The sequence below is a fragment of the Halichoerus grypus genome, chromosome 10, assembly GCF_964656455.1.
Source record: "Halichoerus grypus chromosome 10, mHalGry1.hap1.1, whole genome shotgun sequence".
In the NCBI taxonomy this organism is placed as follows: Eukaryota; Metazoa; Chordata; class Mammalia; order Carnivora; family Phocidae; genus Halichoerus; species Halichoerus grypus.
Genome location: NC_135721.1, coordinates 59,270,299 through 59,293,411, shown reverse-complemented (window position 1 = coordinate 59,293,411; position 23,113 = coordinate 59,270,299). Strand labels below are relative to the sequence as shown.

Here is a 23,113-nt window from a genome sequence, read left to right as displayed (position 1 = left end):
GCGTACATCAGCCAAATACTTGTCTGAAAATTCCCTTACTTGGATGGCTTAAGACTTATTTGAGAGTCAGCCTCAGAAATTGGAGTAAATCTGGGCTTTAGCCCATAATGAACCTGGTTTTATTCCAGTTCTGCCACTCTGTAATATAAAAATGGGAATAACTACTACAACATCTTGTTTTGAGGAACAACAGAGACAATTCATGCCCATAAATGTTCGTTTTCTTATGTAGTGGAGCTGTTTGGAGACTCAGACCTCTAGGAAACAGGAGCTACTAGAGGTAGTTGGCACTCACTATTGTTTGAGTATCCTGACATTCTAGAATTCTGTGAAACCTTCAAAACTTGCAATAATAGGCTAGAATAGATGCTAGACAGAAAATCGTCTTTCAAGACTTTGAGAATGTGCACTTACTTTTAAATAATTTGGAATGGTTTTCTGTATTTTTAAGCTAGTGGAGAAAAGTTGGACAGTGATGTTTGGAGGCAGTGTATCTTTTCTCCTTTGTCCGCTTAGATGATAGTAAACATTCTGAAAGAAAGTAAATAAAAAATTTCTTAGTAGATAGACCATGTGTCCTTTTACTAATTTGATTGATATAACTTATCCTTCATTTGATTTCTTTTGCACCTTCTGTGTTAGTCTTTTTCTATCATGTGGGAATAGGCTTAAGTTTTCATTGCCCCTTTGTTAATTGAATGCTATTCTATCTATGTGAGAAATGGTAACTCTAAATTTTGATCATAATTAGGAAGAAACGGAAGAAGTGTGTCTTAAGGTAAAGAAGCTTATCACCACGATTCAGTTGGGTTCCTAGGTTTGAGGAATGATGAATAGATCTTATTTTCTTTTTCTCCAAAGTGAGTGAAAGTGATACTTAGAAAAGTATATATTGTTAGCTCCATCTGCTCCTTTGGCTCTCAGGCAGTCTATTATCCAGTACTTCTGCAAGGGAGATGCAGTCTGCAGTCAGTCTCAGCTGTGGTGTTGATACATTAGTGTGTGATCATTTGCTTGCCGTATTTTAAGAAATGTTATGATAATTACAGTATTAATTTTGCAAACAATTTACCTTCTAAATAAATTGGTGTGATTGAAGGCTATCCCTATCATAATGCTTTTTTCCCTTGCTTATATTTGGCTAAGCTTTTTAGGGTGGGAGAAAAAAGAGTTAAAGTCGTCAGAATTAAAAAAAAAAAAAAACAAGTCAGATTTTCCTCTGCCTAGTTTGTCACCCAGCCCATACTTGTACATGAATTTTTGGATTGCTTTTCTGGATATGTGCATTTTTTCTGCTTCTTTATGTTTTAGGGCTCTGGTTCTTATTCAGGAGTGTGTTAGAATTGCTTGGAAGGCTTTCCCAGAAATATGTCGGGGCTTTAAAGATTTCTATTTCTATTCAACAGATTACAGGTGGGATCAGGGCGTGTATGTTCTTTGAAAAAGCTTCCAAAGTGATTCTAGTATACACCCCCACTATGAACTCTGTTCCAGGAATTTCATTGGATCTAAATATTCACTTGCCTATTCCAAGATGCATTATCTTCTTAAACTAAGTTGTATTTATTTTAGTAATAAGTTATTGTGACTTTACCTCCAGCTGTTTTATGCTTTTTTTTTTTAATTTGATCCATTGGGATCCCAGCTATCATATTTGCTAATGTCATTCATAATTTCTTTTTCTTATGACTTCATAATTTTGAAATTTATCATCTATAAAATGGGAGATAATACCTGTTCTGTTTTTATGAAGATTAAAGTTAAGAGGATCAAATGAGAATATATGTAAAAGTACTTTAAAACAGTATTATAATTACTGTAATTAATTTTTTCCTAAACAGTTAATGCTGGTTCCTGGTGCTAGCCATAAGGTTTTAATTAATGTGTGTATTTCTGACAATTGAGACTGCATTTTTAACTTTTATTTCAATGTAGTTTTTTAATCTTAAAAACTCAAATAGCACTCTTTTTCTGCTTAAGTGCAAATAAAAACATAAATATATCTTGCAAACATTTTGGCTGTATTTGAAATGTTATTCTGGTCTGTATTAGCATTTTACAATATTGTTAAAAATGTAGGGGTCAATCCCAGCTTTGCATAGTATTGGTTAAAAAAAAGTACAGTAGTCAACTTGCTTAACCACTTTGAAGAAATTTCAGTACTTTTCAAAACTGTAGTGATTTGAGATAATCTTAGTTAAGAGTACTTATTTTCCCTACAGTTTTCTGATTTACATTTTACCTTCTTCCACTCCATACAAAACTACAGTTCAGCACTCTATCTTCAGGAAGAATGGCACTTCAAAACACAGTGCTAAGGGAGGAAATAACAGGTACATTATACTGATGCATGATATAAATGATTTATAGCTGGGAAGTATTTTTAAATCATAAATACAGATAAATTAGACCATGAATAGGTATGAAGAGTAGAAAAGTGTAGCAATTCTAATACCTACAAAGCACTATTTTTTTCCATAGTAGTGGAACCTAATAAGGAAAATCTGATTAATCACTAATACGATCCTTCGATATTTGTATAACTTAACACAAACAAAAAGATTTTTAGATTTTCAGTTATTCACTCCCCAGATATTTACCGAATATCTATGTGCACGGCACTGATGAGTAAGTCACAATTCCTGCCTTCAAGTAGCTTGAAAAGAAATAAAACAAGTAGCTTGATGAAATAAAACAAGGAGCTTTTTCAAGAAGAAATAAAACAGTGAGTCTCCCCTAAATTATAGTTATTTGGAATAATTGTCATGAACAAAATACTATGATAATTTAGAGGAGGGGGAGATTATTTCCAGCTGGGGGAATATGAAATATTACAATAACATATTACCTGGTTGATAATGAGAGTTTTTGCCAATAAAGGGCTTGTACAATAGGAAGAATAGATTTCAAAGGTTTTGTAAGTACTTGATATTATATGATCACTAATATTTGTCATTTTTATAACTTCACATCTTTAAAAATTCTTTTATCTTTTAACAACTGCTTTTCGGTTCTCTTGCCTATAGACTTTTCTCACAAATACTTTCTAGTTTAAGGAAGTGTTGTGTAACCAATGAAATATTTGAAAAATCCCTACGAGCCTAGCACTTTTATTCACACTCTTCCCCCAAGAGTTAGCCACTTACCATTAATGATGTAATTCTCTATCCACTTCCCACCAAGACACCTTTAAATAAGTAGTGGGCAGGGATTTATTTGACCTTTAGCTAAAGCGCATAAATTATTTAAGATATAACTTAAAAAATACTGTTGAGTATTTCGAACTATTGAGAGGAAAATGTACTTTCTTTTAAATACTCCTGCGATGATATATAAGGATGTGAAATACTTGAAGCTGAAATGTGAATTTGAGTTATTCATAATATATAAGGATATGTAAGTATGTGACAGTGAAAAATGAAAGACATCTGCATGCCTTACATTTTTCAGTAAAATTGAGATAAGTATTACGAACGTGATTAGGTTAAAGTCCGGTTTCCCTGGCTCTACCAGTAACTTTCCTCAGTAACCCAAAGTAGAAACTGTGGAGCCTCAATGATTCTTTACTTGCTCCTAACCCTGATGTTCAGTCAGGCACCAGGAACTGTCAGTTTTATTGAAGTAATCCTGCACTCCTGCTACCACTGCTAGATGTCAGACATGCCCTCACTGTTGCCCACAGTACTGGCACAGCCTCGAAACCGATCATCGGGCTCTTTCTCCTTTGCAGTCTGTCCACTGCCACCAGAGTTCTTACTCTAAAATGTCAGTCCAATCATATGATTCTCCTGCATAAAGCCCTTCATTGATTCTTTGTCACTCGTGGAATAAAATCCAAATCCCTAATGTCCTTTGTACTTTGTACAGGTTTGTACAGATCACAAATGTACTCTGGCTTTTGGTTCCAAGGGTAGAAGTGTGCTCCACTTCCACTGTGGCTTCATTGGTCATTTTTAAACTCTTCCTCTTCTGTGCTGCTACGCCTTTGGACACACCGTTCCCTTTCACTAGAAGGCCTTCCCTTCTACTCTCCCCACCTTTTTGCTTCATTAACTCTTTTTTCTTTGATTTGACACAAGCATGCCTGATTCTTTTGCTTTTACTATCATTTTATGCACAATTTTGTTAGCATAAGCAAAATTTTGTTTTGTTGGACTCCTCTGTAGTCTAATAATTTGTGTTGTTTGCCTCACTGTTCTATAAAATTCTTGAAAGTACCAGTTGTTATACCATCATGTTATGTATCACTATAAATCATTTTCAAGAAAGCATCTGAAACAATAGTAGACAACATTTATTGAGTATTTGTCACAGGCGTGATACTTGATAAGAATTGAACACACACTACCTTGAGCCTCACAACACGAGGTAGGTGCTGTTATTATTCCCATTTCATAGATTTGGAGACTTAGAAGATACATTTCCAGGGTCCTTGCTATTAAGATGTGGCTAAGTAGGACTCAAAAGGCCTCTTCCTCACACTGTACCAATAAGACCCATTGTGTTACCCTTTCTAAAGATTTGCTTGCATTCTAACAGAGGATAAGTCTTTAGTCAGAGAAATGGATTATCTAATTGTGGGAATTTAGAAATCACTAAACTGATGGAAGGAAAATGGGTTTTTTGAATGGAAGACATCTTCATACCCCTGAAATAAAGACGCATTGCCAAGTACTCTACTTGTAAGCACACTTGAGTATCTTCATTGAACTTTTCATTTCTATAGTATGGATAATAAGAAGGGTAAAGATGCGTATGCTTTAGACAACTTTACTGACATAAAATTAATGTATAATATATTGCACATGCTTAAAGTTTGCAATTTGATAGCTTTTGACATATGAATACAACCTTAAAATCATCATCACAGTCAAGATAATTAACATATCCATCATCCCCCTGACTTTCCCCATCCATTCCACACCCCTGTTCTTAGGCAATCAGTGATTTGCTTTTTTTGATTATAGATTAGTTTACATATTCTAGAGTTTTATATAAATGGAATCCTACAGGATGTGCTCTTTTGGTCTGGCTTCTTTCAGTCAGTGTAACTTTTTTTAAATTGGGAGTATAGTTGACACATAATGTTACATTAGTTTCAGGTGTATAACGTATACAATTCATCCATGTTGTGTAGATCAGTTCATTCTGAAGTTCCATATTTTGAATTACATCTGTTATAGAAAGTAATTTATTTTCTTCTTTTGTGTCTTCAGTAAAGATTTAGATGGAACTGATTGAAAATTCTGTTGAGCTTAAAATGAACACTTCTGGAACTTGTTTTGATGTTCTCTGTATCAATCCTTTAAGATTCCAGTGGAGATATTAAAAAAAACACATCCTTCTGCAAGGATTTAAATGCATTTTCATTTTCAATTAGCAGTCTTTTAGTCCACTGTTAAGGGTCTAATGTAAAATCAAGCAGCTCCACACTTTTGGAGTATGATATTGTACTTTTGAAGACTATCTTCTTGACCCTTCTGAGGGAATCTTGAGGGATGTCCTTGTACTTGGTCTTTTTTTTTTTTTTTTAAGATTTTATTTATTTATTTGACAGAGAGAGACACAGCGAGAGAGGGAACACAAGCAGGGGGAGTGGGAGAGGGAGAAGCAGGCTCCCCACGGAGCAGGGAGCCCGACGTGGGGCTCGATCCCAGGACCCTGGGATCATGACCTGAGCCGAAGGCAGATGCTTAACGACTGAGCCACCCAGGTGCCCCCTTGTACTTGGTCTTAACATGAAAAGTGAATATCTCTGAAGTGGGGATCTCAGAACTTCACGCTGGCATTAGCTCTTGACATTAAATGATAAAGTGCTAACCAATAAATATAATTTGAGTGACTTGTGTTAACACTGTATAGGAGCTCAATATGAATGGGAGAAGAGGCACCTTTACCATCCAATCTTGGGTAATTACATTTCAACCTTATTATTTAATATTGGGAGGGAAAATTTTTTAGTCTGCTATTTTGAAAAAAAACCAAAATGGTCAAATCCATTATTACTGCTATCCTAATCTCACCCTCCTCCTTTTTTAAATTTTCAGGTGGGTATAACCGATGTATAGAGATCATTGAACAGCCCAGGCAGAGGGGCATGCGTTTTAGATACAAATGTGAAGGGCGATCAGCAGGCAGCATTCCAGGGGAGCACAGCACAGAGAACAACCGAACATACCCATCTATCCAGGTAATAGACCATTCTCCTGTGTGTATCTAACTCTTAATTGCTCCATATTTTATCTATAGCAATTACATGAAAGGCCCAGTTTCTTCACAGTGTGCTCTCATTTCCTCTGTGCTTATATGTATACTCTCAACGGATATTTATGATACGACAGTGAATATAAGAGCATGGCATTCAGTGGCCCAACATCCAAGTATTTTCTCTCGCTCCGTGATAGTATTTTGGTATAGCTTGTTTTAAAAAGAAAATAAGCAGAATCAGATGAAAGTAGTGCAGAAAATAATATGCCAAGGAACTGAGAGGTAAATTCTTCCCTTCTGGTATTCCCTGGAAAGTTCCATCCAAACAGTATTTGCCAGTCAGTTGGACTTTATTTATCTAGTGCTAACTACGTTATATAAATTGAACTCTCATTTAGTAGGTCAGTTCTGAATGAGATAAATTTATGGATCATATATTTAATTTCCCCCCTTTTCAGATTATGAACTATTACGGAAAGGGAAAAGTGAGAATTACATTAGTAACGAAGAACGACCCATATAAACCTCATCCTCATGATTTAGTAGGAAAAGACTGCAGAGATGGCTACTATGAAGCAGAATTTGGACAAGAACGCAGACCGTTGTTGTAAGTACACAGTCACAGACATCTTTAGGAATAGGATAAGCAGAGGATGCTGTTTCCTGTACATGTACATCTGTTATTTCTTAGCAGGATAAAGTAATTTCTCATTCTACTTCTGTTTACTGTAGTATACATTTAAATTTTCTTACCACTTGTAATAGAACTACCCTTTTATTCTTTATTAGTAGACACAGCCCATGATGGTAGCAGGAATACTTAGTTATTGCTACTAAAGGTAAACGTAAACTTATTTTACACTGTGATTTTCTTTCTTAGTGTGAACAATCTCTGAAAAGTTTTCTTTCATATATTTTTACTTTGTCCTTTCATTAATAGTTAAAAATTACCAGATATGAGAGAACCGAATGGAAACCTGGAATTATTATTTAGAAAGGACAGGTTATAAAAGTAACATGACAAGATAAGAAAAAGGATGTAACACTTTGGTGTTGGTTAGGCTGCCAGAAGATGGGTCCATTCATCATGTCGGTGATAGTATAAATTAATAAAATCCTTCTGTTGTAGGCACTTCAACAACTACATAGGAAAAGCCTGAAAAATATGAATGTCTCTTGAACCAGCAATTCTACTTCTAGGAATTTATCCTCAGGAAACAATAAAGCATGTTCAGACATTTAGCTATAGTTAATGTTCGTTGCAGCTCAGTTTGTAATGGCAAAAAGTTAAGAAGCTATCAAAATAATAAACAAGGAGGGATCAGTTAGATAAACTGGTACATCCATGCAGTGTACTCCTATGTAGCCTTAAAAATAACATTGCAAATATCTCTTTGTATAAAAAGATACTCACATTATGTTAGATAAATAGGTTTTAAAGCAGAATATGTGATAAAAAAATCTTTTAAAAAAATAGATGTGTACATGTACTTGGTAGTATATACACTAAGGTATTAATAGTTGTCTCTTGGTGGGTAAGACTGGGGTTTTATGTTTTTCTTTTAACTTATGTTTATTCTGTGATTCATTTTTTATAATGAGCATGTATTGCCTTTGGAAAAAACTGAACCTAATTACAACAAGGAAAATGTTAGTAGCCTCCTTATATATTAATAGTAACTATCTAGAAAATATACTTTAAAAATATTCCTCTTACAATTACAAGACAAAACAAAAAAATATCTAGTAATACACATATGGCAAGAAATATTTCCTATTTATATCATTTGACCTCCCAACACCATTTTACACTGTGGACCAGTCCTTTCTTGGAACATTCTTATTTCTTGATTTCTGTGAGAACAGAGTCTCCTGTTTTATTTTTTCTGGCTGTTCCTTCTCAATCTTAGTTACAGACAGTTAAATTCTTAGTTATGTCCAATAATGCCCTTTATGGTTCTCCTGCTTCTCCTCCCAGTCCAGGACCCTGTTAAGGATCACACACTGTATTTACTTGTCATGTTTATTTAGTTGTCATGATTATTAAAGTCTCCTTTAATTTACAATAGTTTCTCAGCCTTTTTTGGTCTTTCATGACATTAACATTTTTGAAGAGTCTAGGCTACTTGTTTTGAAGATTGTTGTTCAATGTGGATTAGTCTAGTTGCTCGTTTATATTCATGTTACTATGATAACATGAATAATATTTTCATGTTAACATGAAACATTTTGGATGAGAAATCTACAGAGGGGGGTGCAATGTTGTTCTCAAAATATCCCTTCAGTCTAGAGGGGAGGGGGGTGGGAGGATGGGTTAGCCTGGTGATGGGTATTGAGGAGGGCACGTTCTGCATGGAGCACTGGGTGTTATGCACAAACAATGAATCATGGAACACTATATCTAAAACTAATGATGTAATGTATGGGGATTAACATAACAATAAAAAAATTTTTAAAATAAATAAATAAATAAATAAAAGAAAAAAAAATATCCCTTCAGGAGACATGGGATATTAGTGTTTTCCATTGGTGATATTAATTGCATTCTATTGTAAAGAAAAACTTTCCCTTTTTCCCCTTCCCCCTTAAAAAAAAAATACCACTGTAGACCCTTGGATTCTTATATTCAATGTACTGTAGTCCATTACTGGCATTATTATTTTGATGTTCAGATTGACCCTGATTTGACCAATGCACGCCCCTTCCTCCTGCTCCCTGTGTCCTTTTGATATGCTTCTATCTTTCTTTGAGCACTTCTTTACTTTCTGACACAGCAAAGTGTTCAGGACTTACTTGTACTTTTCTCGCCCCAGCCCTGAAATCAGTTTTTATAAGGAGCCCTGGTTCCTTTCAGTGGAGAATGGTATTTAGTCTCATTGTCTTTTTGACATATTCTCTTAAACATATCAAAAGCACCTCAAATAGAATATGCCTCAAACTCTGACTTTACCATGATCATACGTCTTTCTTCTCAATGGGTCTTCCAATGTGCTTTATCTCGGTGGTTGCTATAAAAGCCCCCAGACATGGGTATCATCCTTGACACCCCTCACACAGGCACACGCATTGAATTCATTAACAGGTACCTCCTAAATAATTACTGAATCTGTGCACTTCTCTCAGTGATCTCCGTCAGCACCACACTACCCGTAGTCGAAATAAATGTAGGCTGCCAGAATAGCCTCTTGACTGGTCTTCTTGCATCAACTCTTTTTGTACCTTTTCTCCTCAAATCTGTCCTCCACTTTAGCCAAGGTGATCTTTTTTAAAAATTAATTTATTCAGAGTGATCTTTTCTTTTTAAAAAAAATTTTTTTTTTAAAGATTTTATTTATTTATTTGAGAGAGAGAGAATGAGAGACAGAGAGCATGAGAGGGAGGAGCAGACTCCCCCCCTGAGCAGGGAGCCCGATGCAGGACTCAATCCTGGAACTCCAGGATCATGACCTGAGCCGAAGGCAGTCGCTTAACCAACTGAGCCACCCAGGCGCCCTGGAGTCATCTTTTCAAATAGAAATCTGATTGTCACATTCCCATTTAAAACATTTTAAGGGCTTTATGTGGCTCTTGGAATAAGGGCAGTATTCCTTATTGGCCTACAGGGTCCACAGGGTCTGCTTGTATTTTTAGCCTTCTGTCCTATGCTTCCCTTGAACTCTATACTCCAGTCCCAGAGGCCTTCCTTTAGTTTCCTGTGCTCACAAGACTCTTCTGTAGGGGCCTTTGCTTGTTCTGTTCCTTCTTCCTGAAGTCTCTTTCTCTCCTCATCCCCTCGTTCATTTCTGTTTATGTTAAGTACCACTTTGTACAGTAAGCCTCTCTGTCCTTCCTGAATTGATCAACTCTCCCGTCATAGGCTCCCGTGACACAGTGTATATCTCCTTTATAAAACTTGTCATGATTTCAGTTTAGCATTTTTTGCATGTGATTATTTAATATGGATCTAAGTGCTTCACTAGACTAGAGGTCAGCAAACTTTCTCTGTTAAGAGCCAGATAGTAAATATTTTAGGCTTTGCAGGCTATATGGTCTCTGTTGCATCTGCTCAATTCTGTTATAGCGTGAAAGCACACATAGACAATATGTAAACAAATCAGCTTGTCTGTGTTTCAAAAAATCTTTATTTAGAAAAATGGGTGGTGGGCCCAGGTATGGTCCATGGGCCACAGTTTGCAAACCTCTGCACTAGAATAAGCCCCTTGAGGAGAGGGATTGTAATGCCTATTACTTTCTAGAGTTTTTGGTACAGAGTAGGAATCCCAAAATTTGTTAAATGACTGAATCAATGAATGAATGAATAATTGATTCAAATAATCTTCATGATCCTTGGTTTCCTCATGTCAGAATTTCAAAAATCCCTACCACTTCTAATATTCTGTGAATAGCAGTCAAATACGATTTTTCAGATGAAACAAAATTTAGTGTATAAATATATTAAAATAAATAATTCTTTAAAATCTTTTGTCAAAGAAAAAGTGAGAACCAAGCTATGAATCTTTCAAAGAAGTGGAATACTTTTGAGGAAGAGGATTATGGGTTTCAGGGTTTCGAGAAAGGATTATGAATTCAAGATTTATTTTTTAATTATTGGAGGTAGAGGAAAGAAACGCCAAAGATATTTTAGGTGCTAACAAAATGACAAGTACGGTGAAGGTGTAGAACAGAAACACAAGGCACCATGAGATGGAGAGGAGCAAACGAGGCAGGCAGCCTCCTGTTGCCCAAGTGCCATGTGAAGTTTGAACAAATAGTAATGTTATTATAACCAAGTTTTGCTTCCTTATTCACACCCACCCAACTTTAATGATGTCATGGTTTTTCCATGTGGGAACAAGTATGACTGGTGGTGGTAGGGGGGGAGTTCCCCCCACCATCATCTGTGCTACAGATATGCAAATTAGTAATATTTGTAGCTATTGAGAAGTTTTCCATAAATGACATTTTGAAACTTTTGTTAAATATTATTGTTCGTATTAAACATCTTTCTAATTTAAAGATTTTTTTTTATTAAACATCTTTCTAATTTAAAAGAAAACATTTCAGTGCTTTCTTATGAATGATTATTATAATTTCATGTAATACAGCATGAAACATATTCCATTGCTACTAGTAGTGAAGTCAGGGCTCAAAAATCAAATGTCTGTGGAATGGATCAGGTGTAAGAGGACTAGCAGGCACTGTAGTAACTTGGAGAGCCCTGCATAAATGGGGCTGCAGGTGCTGAGCTCCAGCGAGGTGTTCCTGTGTTAGGCTACTGTGGCCAGACCTTTCGAATGTTCAAGAGAAGCCAGAAATCCAGATGTTTATATGCAATTACTGGATTGTTCAATGTTAGTAGTGTGTGCGCATTTTTTTTTTTTTTTTTAAATACAGGCGACACTTTTATGGGCTCAGCAAAACATACCTGTGGGCGTCCTTTTACAACTTTTTTGTTTGGGAGGTCAATTTTAGCTTTTTGGTATTACTTCCCTGTTAATCTTCATCTATTTTGGCATATTTGACATAGGCACAGGATGTACCCTTGATTTTTGCAGTATTTTTTGGTAAAACTTCATTTATTTGTCCTTGTGTTTAACTATAATACAGTTTGAAAGTTCTGTTTTCCTTCTAGTTTTCAAAATTTGGGTATTCGTTGTGTAAAGAAAAAAGAAGTAAAAGAAGCTATTATTTCAAGAATAAGGGCAGGAATCAATCCTTTCAATGGTAAGTATGTTTGACAGAATTATTTCTATTATTTGGATATTGACCTATTTGTGCAAGTGAGTTCTGTTTGTATCTTGAACCTGTCTTTAAAAGCTGTCTTAAGTTTTGTGTTCACTTTTCTGCTTGCTGATGGATACCTGTATCCAAGGAAGGAAGAAGATTTAAAACCTTTCATAGTGTTGGGGGAAAAAATTCTCTGACAAGGCTTTCTGGTATCTGTGGAAAGGGCCATTGTTTTCTATAAGAAAACCTCACAGATGTTCTGATTTCTTTTTGAATGTGGCCTTCCGTATGCCATTCCAGCAGGCAGTATACATTACCTTTTCTGAATGTTGAACTGGCACTGTGGTTATTTAAATCAAGGGCATACTCCGCAGCGAAATTTAAATTAATCCCAGGGTGGAAGAAGACATATAGAAATAGTAGAAGCTATACAAAATATTTTCATAGTGTATTTGTGTATAAGGCTAGGTATTTACTGGTTAGTGGGTTTTGTCAGGGATAGTGTGATCTGGAGTAGAGCCTGGCAACTGTAAGCACTCTGTGTTGTTTGAAGAGATGAATGACTACACCAAGCTAAATGCTGGCATCCCATACTAGGGTAGTCTCCACTGTAAAGTCTTCTGCAGCTACTTCAATAGGCATCATTCAGGAACTGAACGACAATAACATTTTCAAAGAATAGATTCTCCGTCATATTTAAGACATCCTCGTATCATTGGTTTGTGTTTTTTCTGGATGTATAAAAATAATTTAAGGGTTATGAAGATAATTTAAGGAATATGTTCATAACCAAGTGCTGTATTTTTATGAACCATAAGGTCTGCATCTCTTCTCCCTAGGTCTTTATTTTTCATACTACTTAGTATAATGCTGTAAACAAAAGTCCCCTTCTTCCCCTTCAGTCTTCCTCATCAGAGCAAGATGACTGTTAAGTTTGGTGTGTATTTTTTTAGAATTTCCTTTATACATGTATAGCTGTCTCCCTAGTTTAGGAACTTATCATTTCATAGTTTTTACAGTGGAGACCACTGTAGTGTGGGATGCCAGCATTTAGCTTGGTGTAGTCATTTATCTATTCAAACAATGCGGAGTGCTTACAGTTGCCATCCCCAGCAAAATCCACTAAACAGTAAGTATCCAACTGTATACACAACTATATGCATGTATTTTTATATAAATAGAACCATGCTACTGCTTTTTTCTTTTCACTTAGGAATAGATCTTAAACATCTTGCCATGTTAGTACTTATAAATCTATTTTACTTTTTAACAGAGTATGCTGTTGTTTGGATAGACCACAATTTATCTAGCCATCTGTTAACATTTAGGTTATTTTCATTTTATTAAAAAAACTCCATTGAACATATATACATGGAGTTTTTGTGTGATTATTTCCTTAGGATAAATTTTTTAAAGTGTTTTTTTTTTTTAATTTATTTAAGTCCTCTCTACACCCAACGTGGGGCTCTAATTCATGACCCTGAGATCTAGGGTCGCTTGCTCTTCTGACTGAGTCAGCCAGGCACCCCTAGGATAAATTTTCAAAAGTGGAAAATTTCTGGGTCAAGAGTATGCTCATTTTCATTGCTAAAGTAAAAGTCCAAACTTATAAAGAGTCCATCTGTGCCCAGATGCAGTATAAAACAGGGATCATGTAGTATAAAAGAAGATCATAAATAACAGCTACCATGTATTATTTTTTGTATGTCAAGGAGTAAATGTTAAGTGCTTTATGTATGCTATGTATTTAGTCATTACAACAACACTGCTTTATAGAAGAGAACCCCAAAGCTTTGGTTATGGTAATTTCCCCAAGTTATGTAGCAAGTACAAGTGGCAGAGCTAGAGTTCAAGTCTAGGTCTCCTGACTCCAGTGGAAAAGGCATTAAGAAAGGAAGATGCAGGAGTCAAGAGGCAGATGGGCCCTCCAGAAGTTTTTTAGGTTTTTGGTTTTTTACCAATCCAGAACCAGGCATGATGTTAATAACACTCATATAGCACCTAGAATAGTTCTTAGTACAAAATAAGTGCTTTACATATTTTATTTTATTTAATCTTCAAATTTTTTTTTTAAAGTTTATTTATTTATTTAAGTACTGTGGGGCTCAGACTCACAACCCCGAGATCAAGAGTAGCATGCTCTTCCGACTGAGCCAGCCAGGTGCTCCTTATTTCATTTAATTCTTACAGCAACGTATGAGGTAGGGACTGTTGTTATCTCCATTTTGAAAATAAGGAAATGAAGGCATAGAAAAGTTAAGTAATTTTCTCAGGGTCATGGAACTGGTAAGTGGTGGTGCTGGGATTTGAACACAGGTAGCCTAGCTACCAGGCTCATGATCTTCTCTCTACTGAGCTGCCTAGGTGGAGTTAGATTTGGGGAAGGAAGCAATCCTGCTAGTTGAGCCTTCACAGTGTTTGTGGTTTTGGTTGTTGTTTAGTTTTTTGTAACATCCCTTTCTTCCCCATAGCCCTTTTGCTCTCTCTAGGTGAAGGACGTATCTCACAGTTTGAGTTGTGGAATCCACCCCACCCTCACTTACTACTAAGAAGTGATCTTCTTAGAACAGTGCTTTTTATAGCATATTATTCTGATTAAGAAATTGGAATGGCTCTTTTAAAAGTTTAAAAACTAAATGGCCCTCAATTGAAAGTCTTCCACATGTAACTCCCAACATATCTTTCCTGCCTTCTCTTCCACTGGTCCTCGTCATAAACCCCTCACTATTCCAGCAAAACTCTCTTGTTCACCCTACCCTGACCATCTCTCTGGCCATCTTCTCCATAATCCGTAGGGATGTAAGTAAGCTTACACCATTTGTAGCCTGGACTGTGTTGTTAGCCCCTAAACTTGTGGTCCTGCCTCTGTTCTTTATCATCTTCCAAACACTTTATACACTGCATACAAAAATATCCTTCTAAAACCAGTAGGAATCACTTCAGAACTCTGCTTATCATCCTTCAGTGGCTCTGAATAATTTTCATCAGTGGTTCTCAATTTGAATGTGCATTAAGAATCCCTTCTTACTTGCTAAAAAGGTAGATTCCAGGTCACATTCTGATTAATTTGTTAGGTCTGGCAAGGGATCTGGGACTGTGTTCGTTGTTTTTTGTTTTGTTTTGTTTTTGTTTTTTAAAGATTTATTTATTTGAGAGAGAAAGAGTGCACACACGAGCAGGGGCAGGGGGCAGAAGGAGAGGGAGAAGTAGACTCCCTGCTGAGCAGGGAGCCCAGACTCGGGGCTCGATCCCAGCACCCCGGGACCATGACCTGAGTCAAAGGCTGATGCTTAACTGAGTCACCCAGGCACCCCTGGGACTGTGTTTTAAGAAACCTGTAGCTCCATGTTTCTTAACTTATTTGACTGACTCATAGAAGAAACAGATCTTATTTCTCCACTCAATACATACATAGGCATACATACATACATAGATAAAAACACTATTCTTACTACATGCAATATACTCTCTTATAGCTATGCCTTTGCATTCCATTTCTTCCCCCCCTTTTTTAAGAAAATGCTTATCCAACCCACCAAATTAGTTTTATGACTGAGCAGTGGGTCCCAAATTCTTACTACATGGAATATGTTCTCTATGCTATTCCATTCTTCCATTCCTTTCCATTCCATTTCCTTCTCTCTCTCTCTTTTTTTTTTTTTAAAAGAAAATGCTTATCCACATGCACCTCTAGTTTATAGCAGCATTATTTACAATAGCCAAGATACGGAGGCAGCCCAAGTGTCCCATCAAGTGATGAATGGATAAGGATATATGTGTATATATATATACACACACAATGAAATGTTATTCAGCCATAAAAAAAATGAAATCTTGCCATTTGCAACGACATGGGTGGAGCTAGAGAGTATAATTAAGTGAAGTAAGTCAGTCAGAGATTCTCTAAGACCAATACCATATGATTTTACTCAAATTTGGAATTTAGGAAACAAAACAAATGAGCAAAGGGAAAAACAGAGACAAACTAAGAAACAGACTCAACTCTAGAGAACAAATTGATGGTTACCAGAGGGGAGGTGCGTTGGGGAGGGTGAAATAAGTGATGGGGATTAAGGAGTGCACTTGTGATGAGCACCAGGTGATGTATGGAATTGTTGAATCACTATATGGTACACTTGAAACTAACATAGCACTGTATGGTAACTAACTGGAATTAAAATTAAAGAAAAGAGAAAATGCTAATCCAACCACCAAATTAATTTTATGACCAGCGTGGGTCCCCAACTACAATTTGAAAATCTCTGCCCTAGATGATTCTGATGCAAGTGATCCATGGGCCACACTTTGAGCAACTCTGATACTTGCTAGATTCAACTTCTCAATCATGGCACTCAAAGCCCTTCATAATCCAATCTTTGCTTTCCATTCCATCTTCACCTCTAGCTTGCATCCTCTGCCTCGACTTCCTGTCCCTCCTTCCCCTAATACTGAGTGCACACATATGTGCTTTGTTTTTGCCATCTGAACCATTTTGCCAGGTTAGAAGAGCCACATTCTTTCTTGCTACTCAGCCTTTAAATATATGCAACTCTCTTACATGGAATATTCTGATCTACCTGGTGAATTCTTCCTGTTCAGCCTTCAAGTTTAAGGTCACCTCTTTGAAGCTTTCTGTGACCTTTCCAGACAGAGCAAAATGTTTTACATATTTCTGATATGATTTGCTATAATTTTGTTTGCATGTTTCTCCTTCACTGAGTCCTGAGGCTCTGAAGGACTGTCTTCTATGTATCTCTAACACATAGCCTAGTATCTGGCACATGGTAGAGGCTTAATTAAAATTTGTTGAAAGGGTAAATGAACAAATGAATGAGTGAACATGCCTTATTTGTAGTTGTCTACCAAAAATATTCAAGTTGTTTTCCTTACCTGAAGTGCCCTGAAAGCCTTTTCAGCTCTCTTGAGCCAAAGGTGATATCCTCCTAATTATAACGTTCACTCAGCAATTGGTCATGAAAAGCTTTGTGACATCTGTTGCATCATTTAATGCTTCGGTGGTTGTCTTCTGAGATGAATTTCATGCTCACTGTGGACAGGATCTCTGATGGAACTGGGTTATATTTCACTTTGGTACCTAAACAGTATATTTATATTAAATATCTTCACAACTAAGTGCCTTGAGGTAAAAGTCTACTTCTATGCAGTAGGTTACACATCTTACCTACTTCTGTGCATTCATTCCTTCAACAGGTTTTTACCTCATTCAGTCTTTATAGTCCGAGCTTGTTCTAGATGCTTCGGATAAGTTAGTGAATAAAACAGAAATTCCTGCCTTTGAGGAGCTTATATTTCTGTGGAGAAAGACTAACAGTTAATAAATTTGCTAGATAAGTGTATTATATAATTTATTAGACAATGAAAAGTGCTAAGGGGGAATATCAGCAGTGTAAGGAGTTGGGAATCCGTAGTTAGGGGGAACAGGTTATAAATTATAAATGGATAATTATAGTAGGCCTCATTCTCTATTCTGATGTATTTTTCATAATAGAAATAATGATTATTATATGTTGTTATTTTCCTAGAGTATTGAAATAAAACCTAAAATGTACATTTCTAATACTAAGCAAAACAAAATCTAATCCCTCTAAAAAAACTCAAAAACACTAAAAACTAATTTAAATAACCTGAACTCAGAGGTAGAATTATCCTTTCTTTGGTTATTTATTTTTGGGATCTGCAAGTTCAAATTCTACCACTTACATAGAAATTTGTCAGAGCTGAATTGATACTTTTTCATAGCTGCATCACTTCACATAGGAGAATTCTGCTGTACTGCAAGACACCAGCTGACTTTGTTTTTGTGATACATATTTATGATATATAGAAACAAAGGAGTTGCTCAATTCTCCTGGGTTTAAAAAAAAAAAACAAAACAATGGAATTGGAAATGTTTAGCAGAGTAGGATCTACAAATTCTGATCCATAGACTGATGCTATCTCATTGTGACAGTCTGTTTTCTAGAGATCAAGTATCATGTGAAAATACAAAGACTATTAAAAACGATTCTTACTTTGCGTAGAATTAGTTTGTGTACTACATCCACTAGTATGTTGTAAGGCCATTCCTTATCTTTCTTGCTATTAGTTCTTTAAAACAGGAACTACCTCTTGCAAATAGGGATATATAGCAATCAAGTAGTATTAAACTTGAGGCTTCATGTAAAAATATTGTTCAAATTGTCTAAGATGTGCTAAAATCTAAATTGGGTGAGGAATTTAATGAAGGGCTTCAATATCAAGTTTTAATAGTGTCCACTTAGCTGGAATAAAAGAATAGCAGTTAGACTTCGTAGAGGACTCTTACTACAAAAGCTGAAAAAAATTTCATTTATTTATCATTTTCTATCTATGTATTTAAGGACATATAAGGAATTCTAATATTCAGTAATTAAAATCTAGCATTTTGACAATAAAGAATTTGCAATTCAGTTTTATTCGGTATTTTACTGTTTTTCCATATACAGAGGACATTGAATTGTTACAAAAACTGTTTTACAGTTGAGTTGGGGGAATTATTTTATATTGGTAGTCTAAAAAAGAACACAGTTGATTTTATTAATTTTTTTCTTAAGTTTTTTAAGAACACAGTTTAAAAAGACAAGTGATCAGGGTGCCTGGGTGGCTCAATTGGTTAAGCCCCTCGGCTCAGGTCATGATCCTAGGGTCCTGGGATCCAGCCTTGCATTGGTCTCCCTGCTTAGCGGGGAGCCTGCTTTTCCCTCTCCCTCTGCCCCTCCCCCTCCTTGTGCTCTCCCTCTCTCTCTCTCTCTCTCTCTCTCTCTCTCTCGCTCTGTCAAATAAATAAAATCTTTAAAAAAATAAATAAAATCATTAGTCTGTATACTGTGTATTTTTATCCTGTTGTTTACTTGTGTTTCAGTAGTATTTAACTGTGTTAGAATTTTGGAAATGTCACATCTCTAGACCTAATAGATGTTATAATTGACTTTAAAAAAGAATCCCTACTTCCAAGAGAAATAAATCATGGTAATATATTTTTGATAAAAATGAAATTCTTGTACATCCTGCTCTTGGGACTAAGGAGTAATATTTATCTGTAAAGATAGATTAAGAATGATTGTTACCTTGTTTTCTTTTGATCAAATATAAAGGGAAATTTTAAACTAGTTTTAGAGGAATTTAAGAGAATTTGATTATTCTCATACTTCAGATTTTGCATATTTTTAAAAGCTGAGTAGCATTTGTCACATTGCAGAATAAAATACTGCATTTTGTGCTATAGAATGATATGTATGTATTAAAAAGCCTACAGCAAGCATTATCCTAAATGAAGGAAACATCAGAAGCATTCATTCTGAAAAGGAATGAGGAAAGGATGTGTACTCTTTCTACTTCTGTTCAGCGTTGTAGTGGGGATTGTAGCCAGTGCAGTGAGACCTGATTAAAAATGCAGAAATAAAACTGTAATTATTGGAAGCTATTATTTATGGTGAAAACTCAAAAGGACGTACAAATAGATTATTAAAATAATAACTTTAAAAGGGTGAGTGGATGTAAAATTAATATGTAAACGTCAGTTGCGTTTCTATATATCAGCAGCAGATAAAGAAAAATTGTCATAAAATGTAAAGTACATGTCAACAAATCTAAGAAATGATCAAGATTTCTTCAGGGAAAATTATAAAATTTCATTATAAGATGATAGAGAACACCTAAACCGAAGGAGATATATGTCATGTTCACTAATACCAATATTATAAAGATGGCATTTTTCCCCAAATTGATATACAGATTCAATGCAAGTCCAAACTCTTGAGATTTTTCATTAAATATGTTGAAATTATTCTGAACAGGAGAAGGAGGAGGGCGCCTGGGTGGCTCAGTCGTTGAGCGTCTGCCTTCGGCTCAGGTCATGATCCCAGAGTCCTGGGATCGAGTCCCACATCGGGCTCCCTGCTCAGCGGGAAGCCTGCTTCTCCCTCTCCCACTCCCCCTGCTTGTGTTCCTGCTCTCGCTGTCTCTCTCTCTGTCAAATAAATAAATAAAATCTTTAAAAAAAAAAAAAAAAAAGGAGAAGGAGGATACTTTATAGAAGAGAAACAGCAATGAGGAACTGACTTTATCAGATAATAGGGTTTATTATGAAGATGTATTAATTAAGGCATAGTATTGGGGTAACAATAGACAGATTGGCCAGTGGAGTAGAATTGTGAGCCCAGAAAGACACTTAAGAAAATACAGGACTTAAGTTGGATTTTTCTACCTCTTGTTATATACAGAAATCAGCTGAAAATGAATTGAAGATTTAAGTGTAAATCAACATTTTTAAAGACTCTTGGTAAAAAATATTGGTAAACAAATTTTAGTCCTTGGCATATAGAAAGGCAATATATAAAATAAAGTTTTATAAAAACAGTTGATAAATTTGATGATATTCTTAATTTCAGTTTACTGTATTTTTCAGTTGTAGAATTTGTTTGGTTCCTTTCCTAATAGTTTCAAGTTCTCTACTAAACTCCATCTTGTCTTTTAACTCCTTGAATATATATTTTAAATAACCTGTCTGAAGACTTCATTATTTGAATCCTTTATGGTCTCTTTTTTTGGGGGGATGGCAAAAGGAAAGGAAGAGAGAGAATCTTAAGCAGGCTTCACGCCCAATGCCAGAGCATGATGTGGGGCTCGATCTCACAACCCTGAGATCATGACCTGAGCTGAAATCAAGAGTCAGTCAGTCACTTAACAACTGAGCCACCCAGGCGCCCCTGGTCTATTTCTATAGACTATTTTTCTTTTCTTTAAAAAAAAAAAACCCAAAAAACAAAATTCCTCTATTTTGTCTCTTCATTTGCCTGTTATTTAAAATAGAATACCAGTCATTGTATATGAAAAATTATAAAGATTTTAGGCCGAGGATATTGTTATCTGTCTTCAGAAGATTTTTTTTTTTTTTTCCGGAAGATTTTCTTGTGGTAGGCAGCTAGTCAATAGCAATCTCAGATCGCCTCAGATCAGTGAATGAGTTAGATTATTTGAAGCCGGACTTCATCTCTGTGAGATCTGGTATCTTTCCAGTTCATTCTTAACTCCTAAGGTATAGCTCTTTCAGGGCCCCAACCAGAGTATAGGGCATTTATCAGATCTTCCATCCTCAGTAGAACCTGAACTCCTTTCTTTTTCCTCTATAGGCTATTGAGAGTTGATCTCAACTTCTCATTTTCTTAGCCACCTCTTACAAAATTGGCAGGCTCTATCTGGAAAAAAAGAGGTCTCTTACGCTGAACTTAACTCTGGGTTTTTGTGATACTGTGATTTATAATAAATACATATTTGCTCTTCACCCCCATTCCTGGCAAAGAGCTCCTAAAACCCTGGCTAAGTGATAACACAAAAAAATTGAAAGGAGTATCTTTTGTTATTTGTAATAAGCCCCTTTCAACCACACCTGTTATGTCATACTATGTTATGATACGAATACCTGCATCACAGGTGTGTATTTTGACCTAATAGTTGTACAAATAAGTTCTTGTAGATGCCTTCAAATGCTTCGCTTAAGAATACTAATGGGGGGTGCACCTGGGTGGCTCAGTCGTTAAGCGTCTGCCTTCAGCTCAGGTCATGATCCTGGGGTCCTGGGATCGAGCCCCGCGTCGGGCTCCCTGCTCAGCGGGAAGCCTGCTTCCCCCTCTCCCATTCCCCCTGCTTGTGTTCCCTCTCTCGCTGTCTCTCTCTCTGTCAAATAAATAAATTAAAAAAAAAAAAAAACTAATGGGGATATTTTAAATGTTGTGATAGCTACTGAGACTGTGAGCATAGTTTAAATAAAAAGTCAGAATCAAAATTGTATTGTCATTTTATTACTGCCTGTAAGACTAAAGAATTTGGGTTTTAACTGTGTTTCCAATTTAGTATTTCAAATTTTAATACTTTCTGAAAAAAATTTTCACATAATTGTGTATTTTGTGCTTTTAAAAAAATGACTGTGTTATGATTTACTCCTACAGCTTATATTATTTGAAAAGGCAGTTAATATTTTCTTTTAATTCCAAAACTAAACCTGGATTTCTTTTCAGATATCAATTTAACAAACTGTCATTACATTATATTCTGTCATAAAGGTTTTTATATTTTTTCAGAACTGCAAATTTTTCCTGCTATAGCATTTTTTTGTCTTTTAAAGCAGACCTAATTTGCACATAAAACTTTTTATGGAGGGACGCCTGGGTGGCTCAGTTGGTTGGGTGGCTGCCTTCAGCTCAGGTCATGATCCCAGGGTGCTGGGATCGGGTCCCGCATTGGGCTCCGTGCTCAGCGGGGAGCCTGCTTCTCCCTCTCCCTCTGCCTGCCACTCTGCCTACTTGTGAACTCTCTGTCAAATAGATAAATAAAATCTTTAAAAAAAAAAAAAACTTTTTATGGAAACTAGCTGGCTACCTTATATCATCTATTATCTTCTTGGTATTTAATCCCTAAGGTATTGTTCTGAATTTTGGTAAATAGTTCTATGTATGTCACCTTTATGCAAAACATATGTAAAATTTTCTAATACAGTTCAGTTTTCAAGAGCATAGGTTCAGGATTCAATGACTTCTTAGTATGAATTCTTTCTCTACCACTTCCTATCTGGAACTTTGGAGAAGTAATTTCATCTCTTTAAAATCCGTTCCTCATCTATAAAGTAGGGATGATAGTAGTTCTTACACAGATTTATATTCTCCCTCTTCTCTGTTTTGTATAACCTGCAACCATTTTAGTAAAAATTTGGTTGGTTATTAATATCAATTCAGAGTTCTCTAAATTTCAGATGATTTAGGGTAGTTACTTCCCAACCATGCACATAACTTAATGAATACTGTTAGTGACTATATATGATAATGATAAAAGGCATTTTTGAGATTGTATACTATTCTATTTTGTTAGCATAGACTGGGTGCTACTTAGGGTTATTGGATATGTTGGGCAGGGAGGAGGACCTAGCAGGATTTTAGTTCTATGTGACTATTTTACATTCTTAAAAAAATGTACTATTTAGTCCCTGAACAGCAGCTGCTTGATATTGAAGATTGCGACCTCAATGTGGTGAGATTATGTTTTCAAGTTTTCCTCCCTGATGAACATGGTAATTTGACAACAGCTCTACCTCCTGTTGTCTCTAACCCAATTTATGACAACCGTAAGTACTTTATTGTCTTATATTTGTAGCATTAGCTTATTTTTT

The 23,113-nt window shown here is 35.8% G+C and overlaps 1 protein-coding gene across 2 annotated transcripts in view; it reads left to right on the top strand.

The window, feature by feature from the left end:
- The window catches only part of REL (REL proto-oncogene, NF-kB subunit), a 38,454-nt gene that overhangs the window by 3,896 nt on the left and 11,445 nt on the right, over positions 1 to 23,113 (top strand). For both annotated transcript variants that reach the window (XM_036077012.2, XM_036077013.2), the window contains exons 2-5: positions 6,048 to 6,190; positions 6,666 to 6,814; positions 11,819 to 11,910; positions 22,928 to 23,068. In XM_036077012.2, the coding sequence (XP_035932905.2) occupies positions 6,048 to 6,190; positions 6,666 to 6,814; positions 11,819 to 11,910; positions 22,928 to 23,068 (525 nt within the window). The remainder of the gene's footprint in view (positions 1 to 6,047; positions 6,191 to 6,665; positions 6,815 to 11,818; positions 11,911 to 22,927; positions 23,069 to 23,113) is intronic.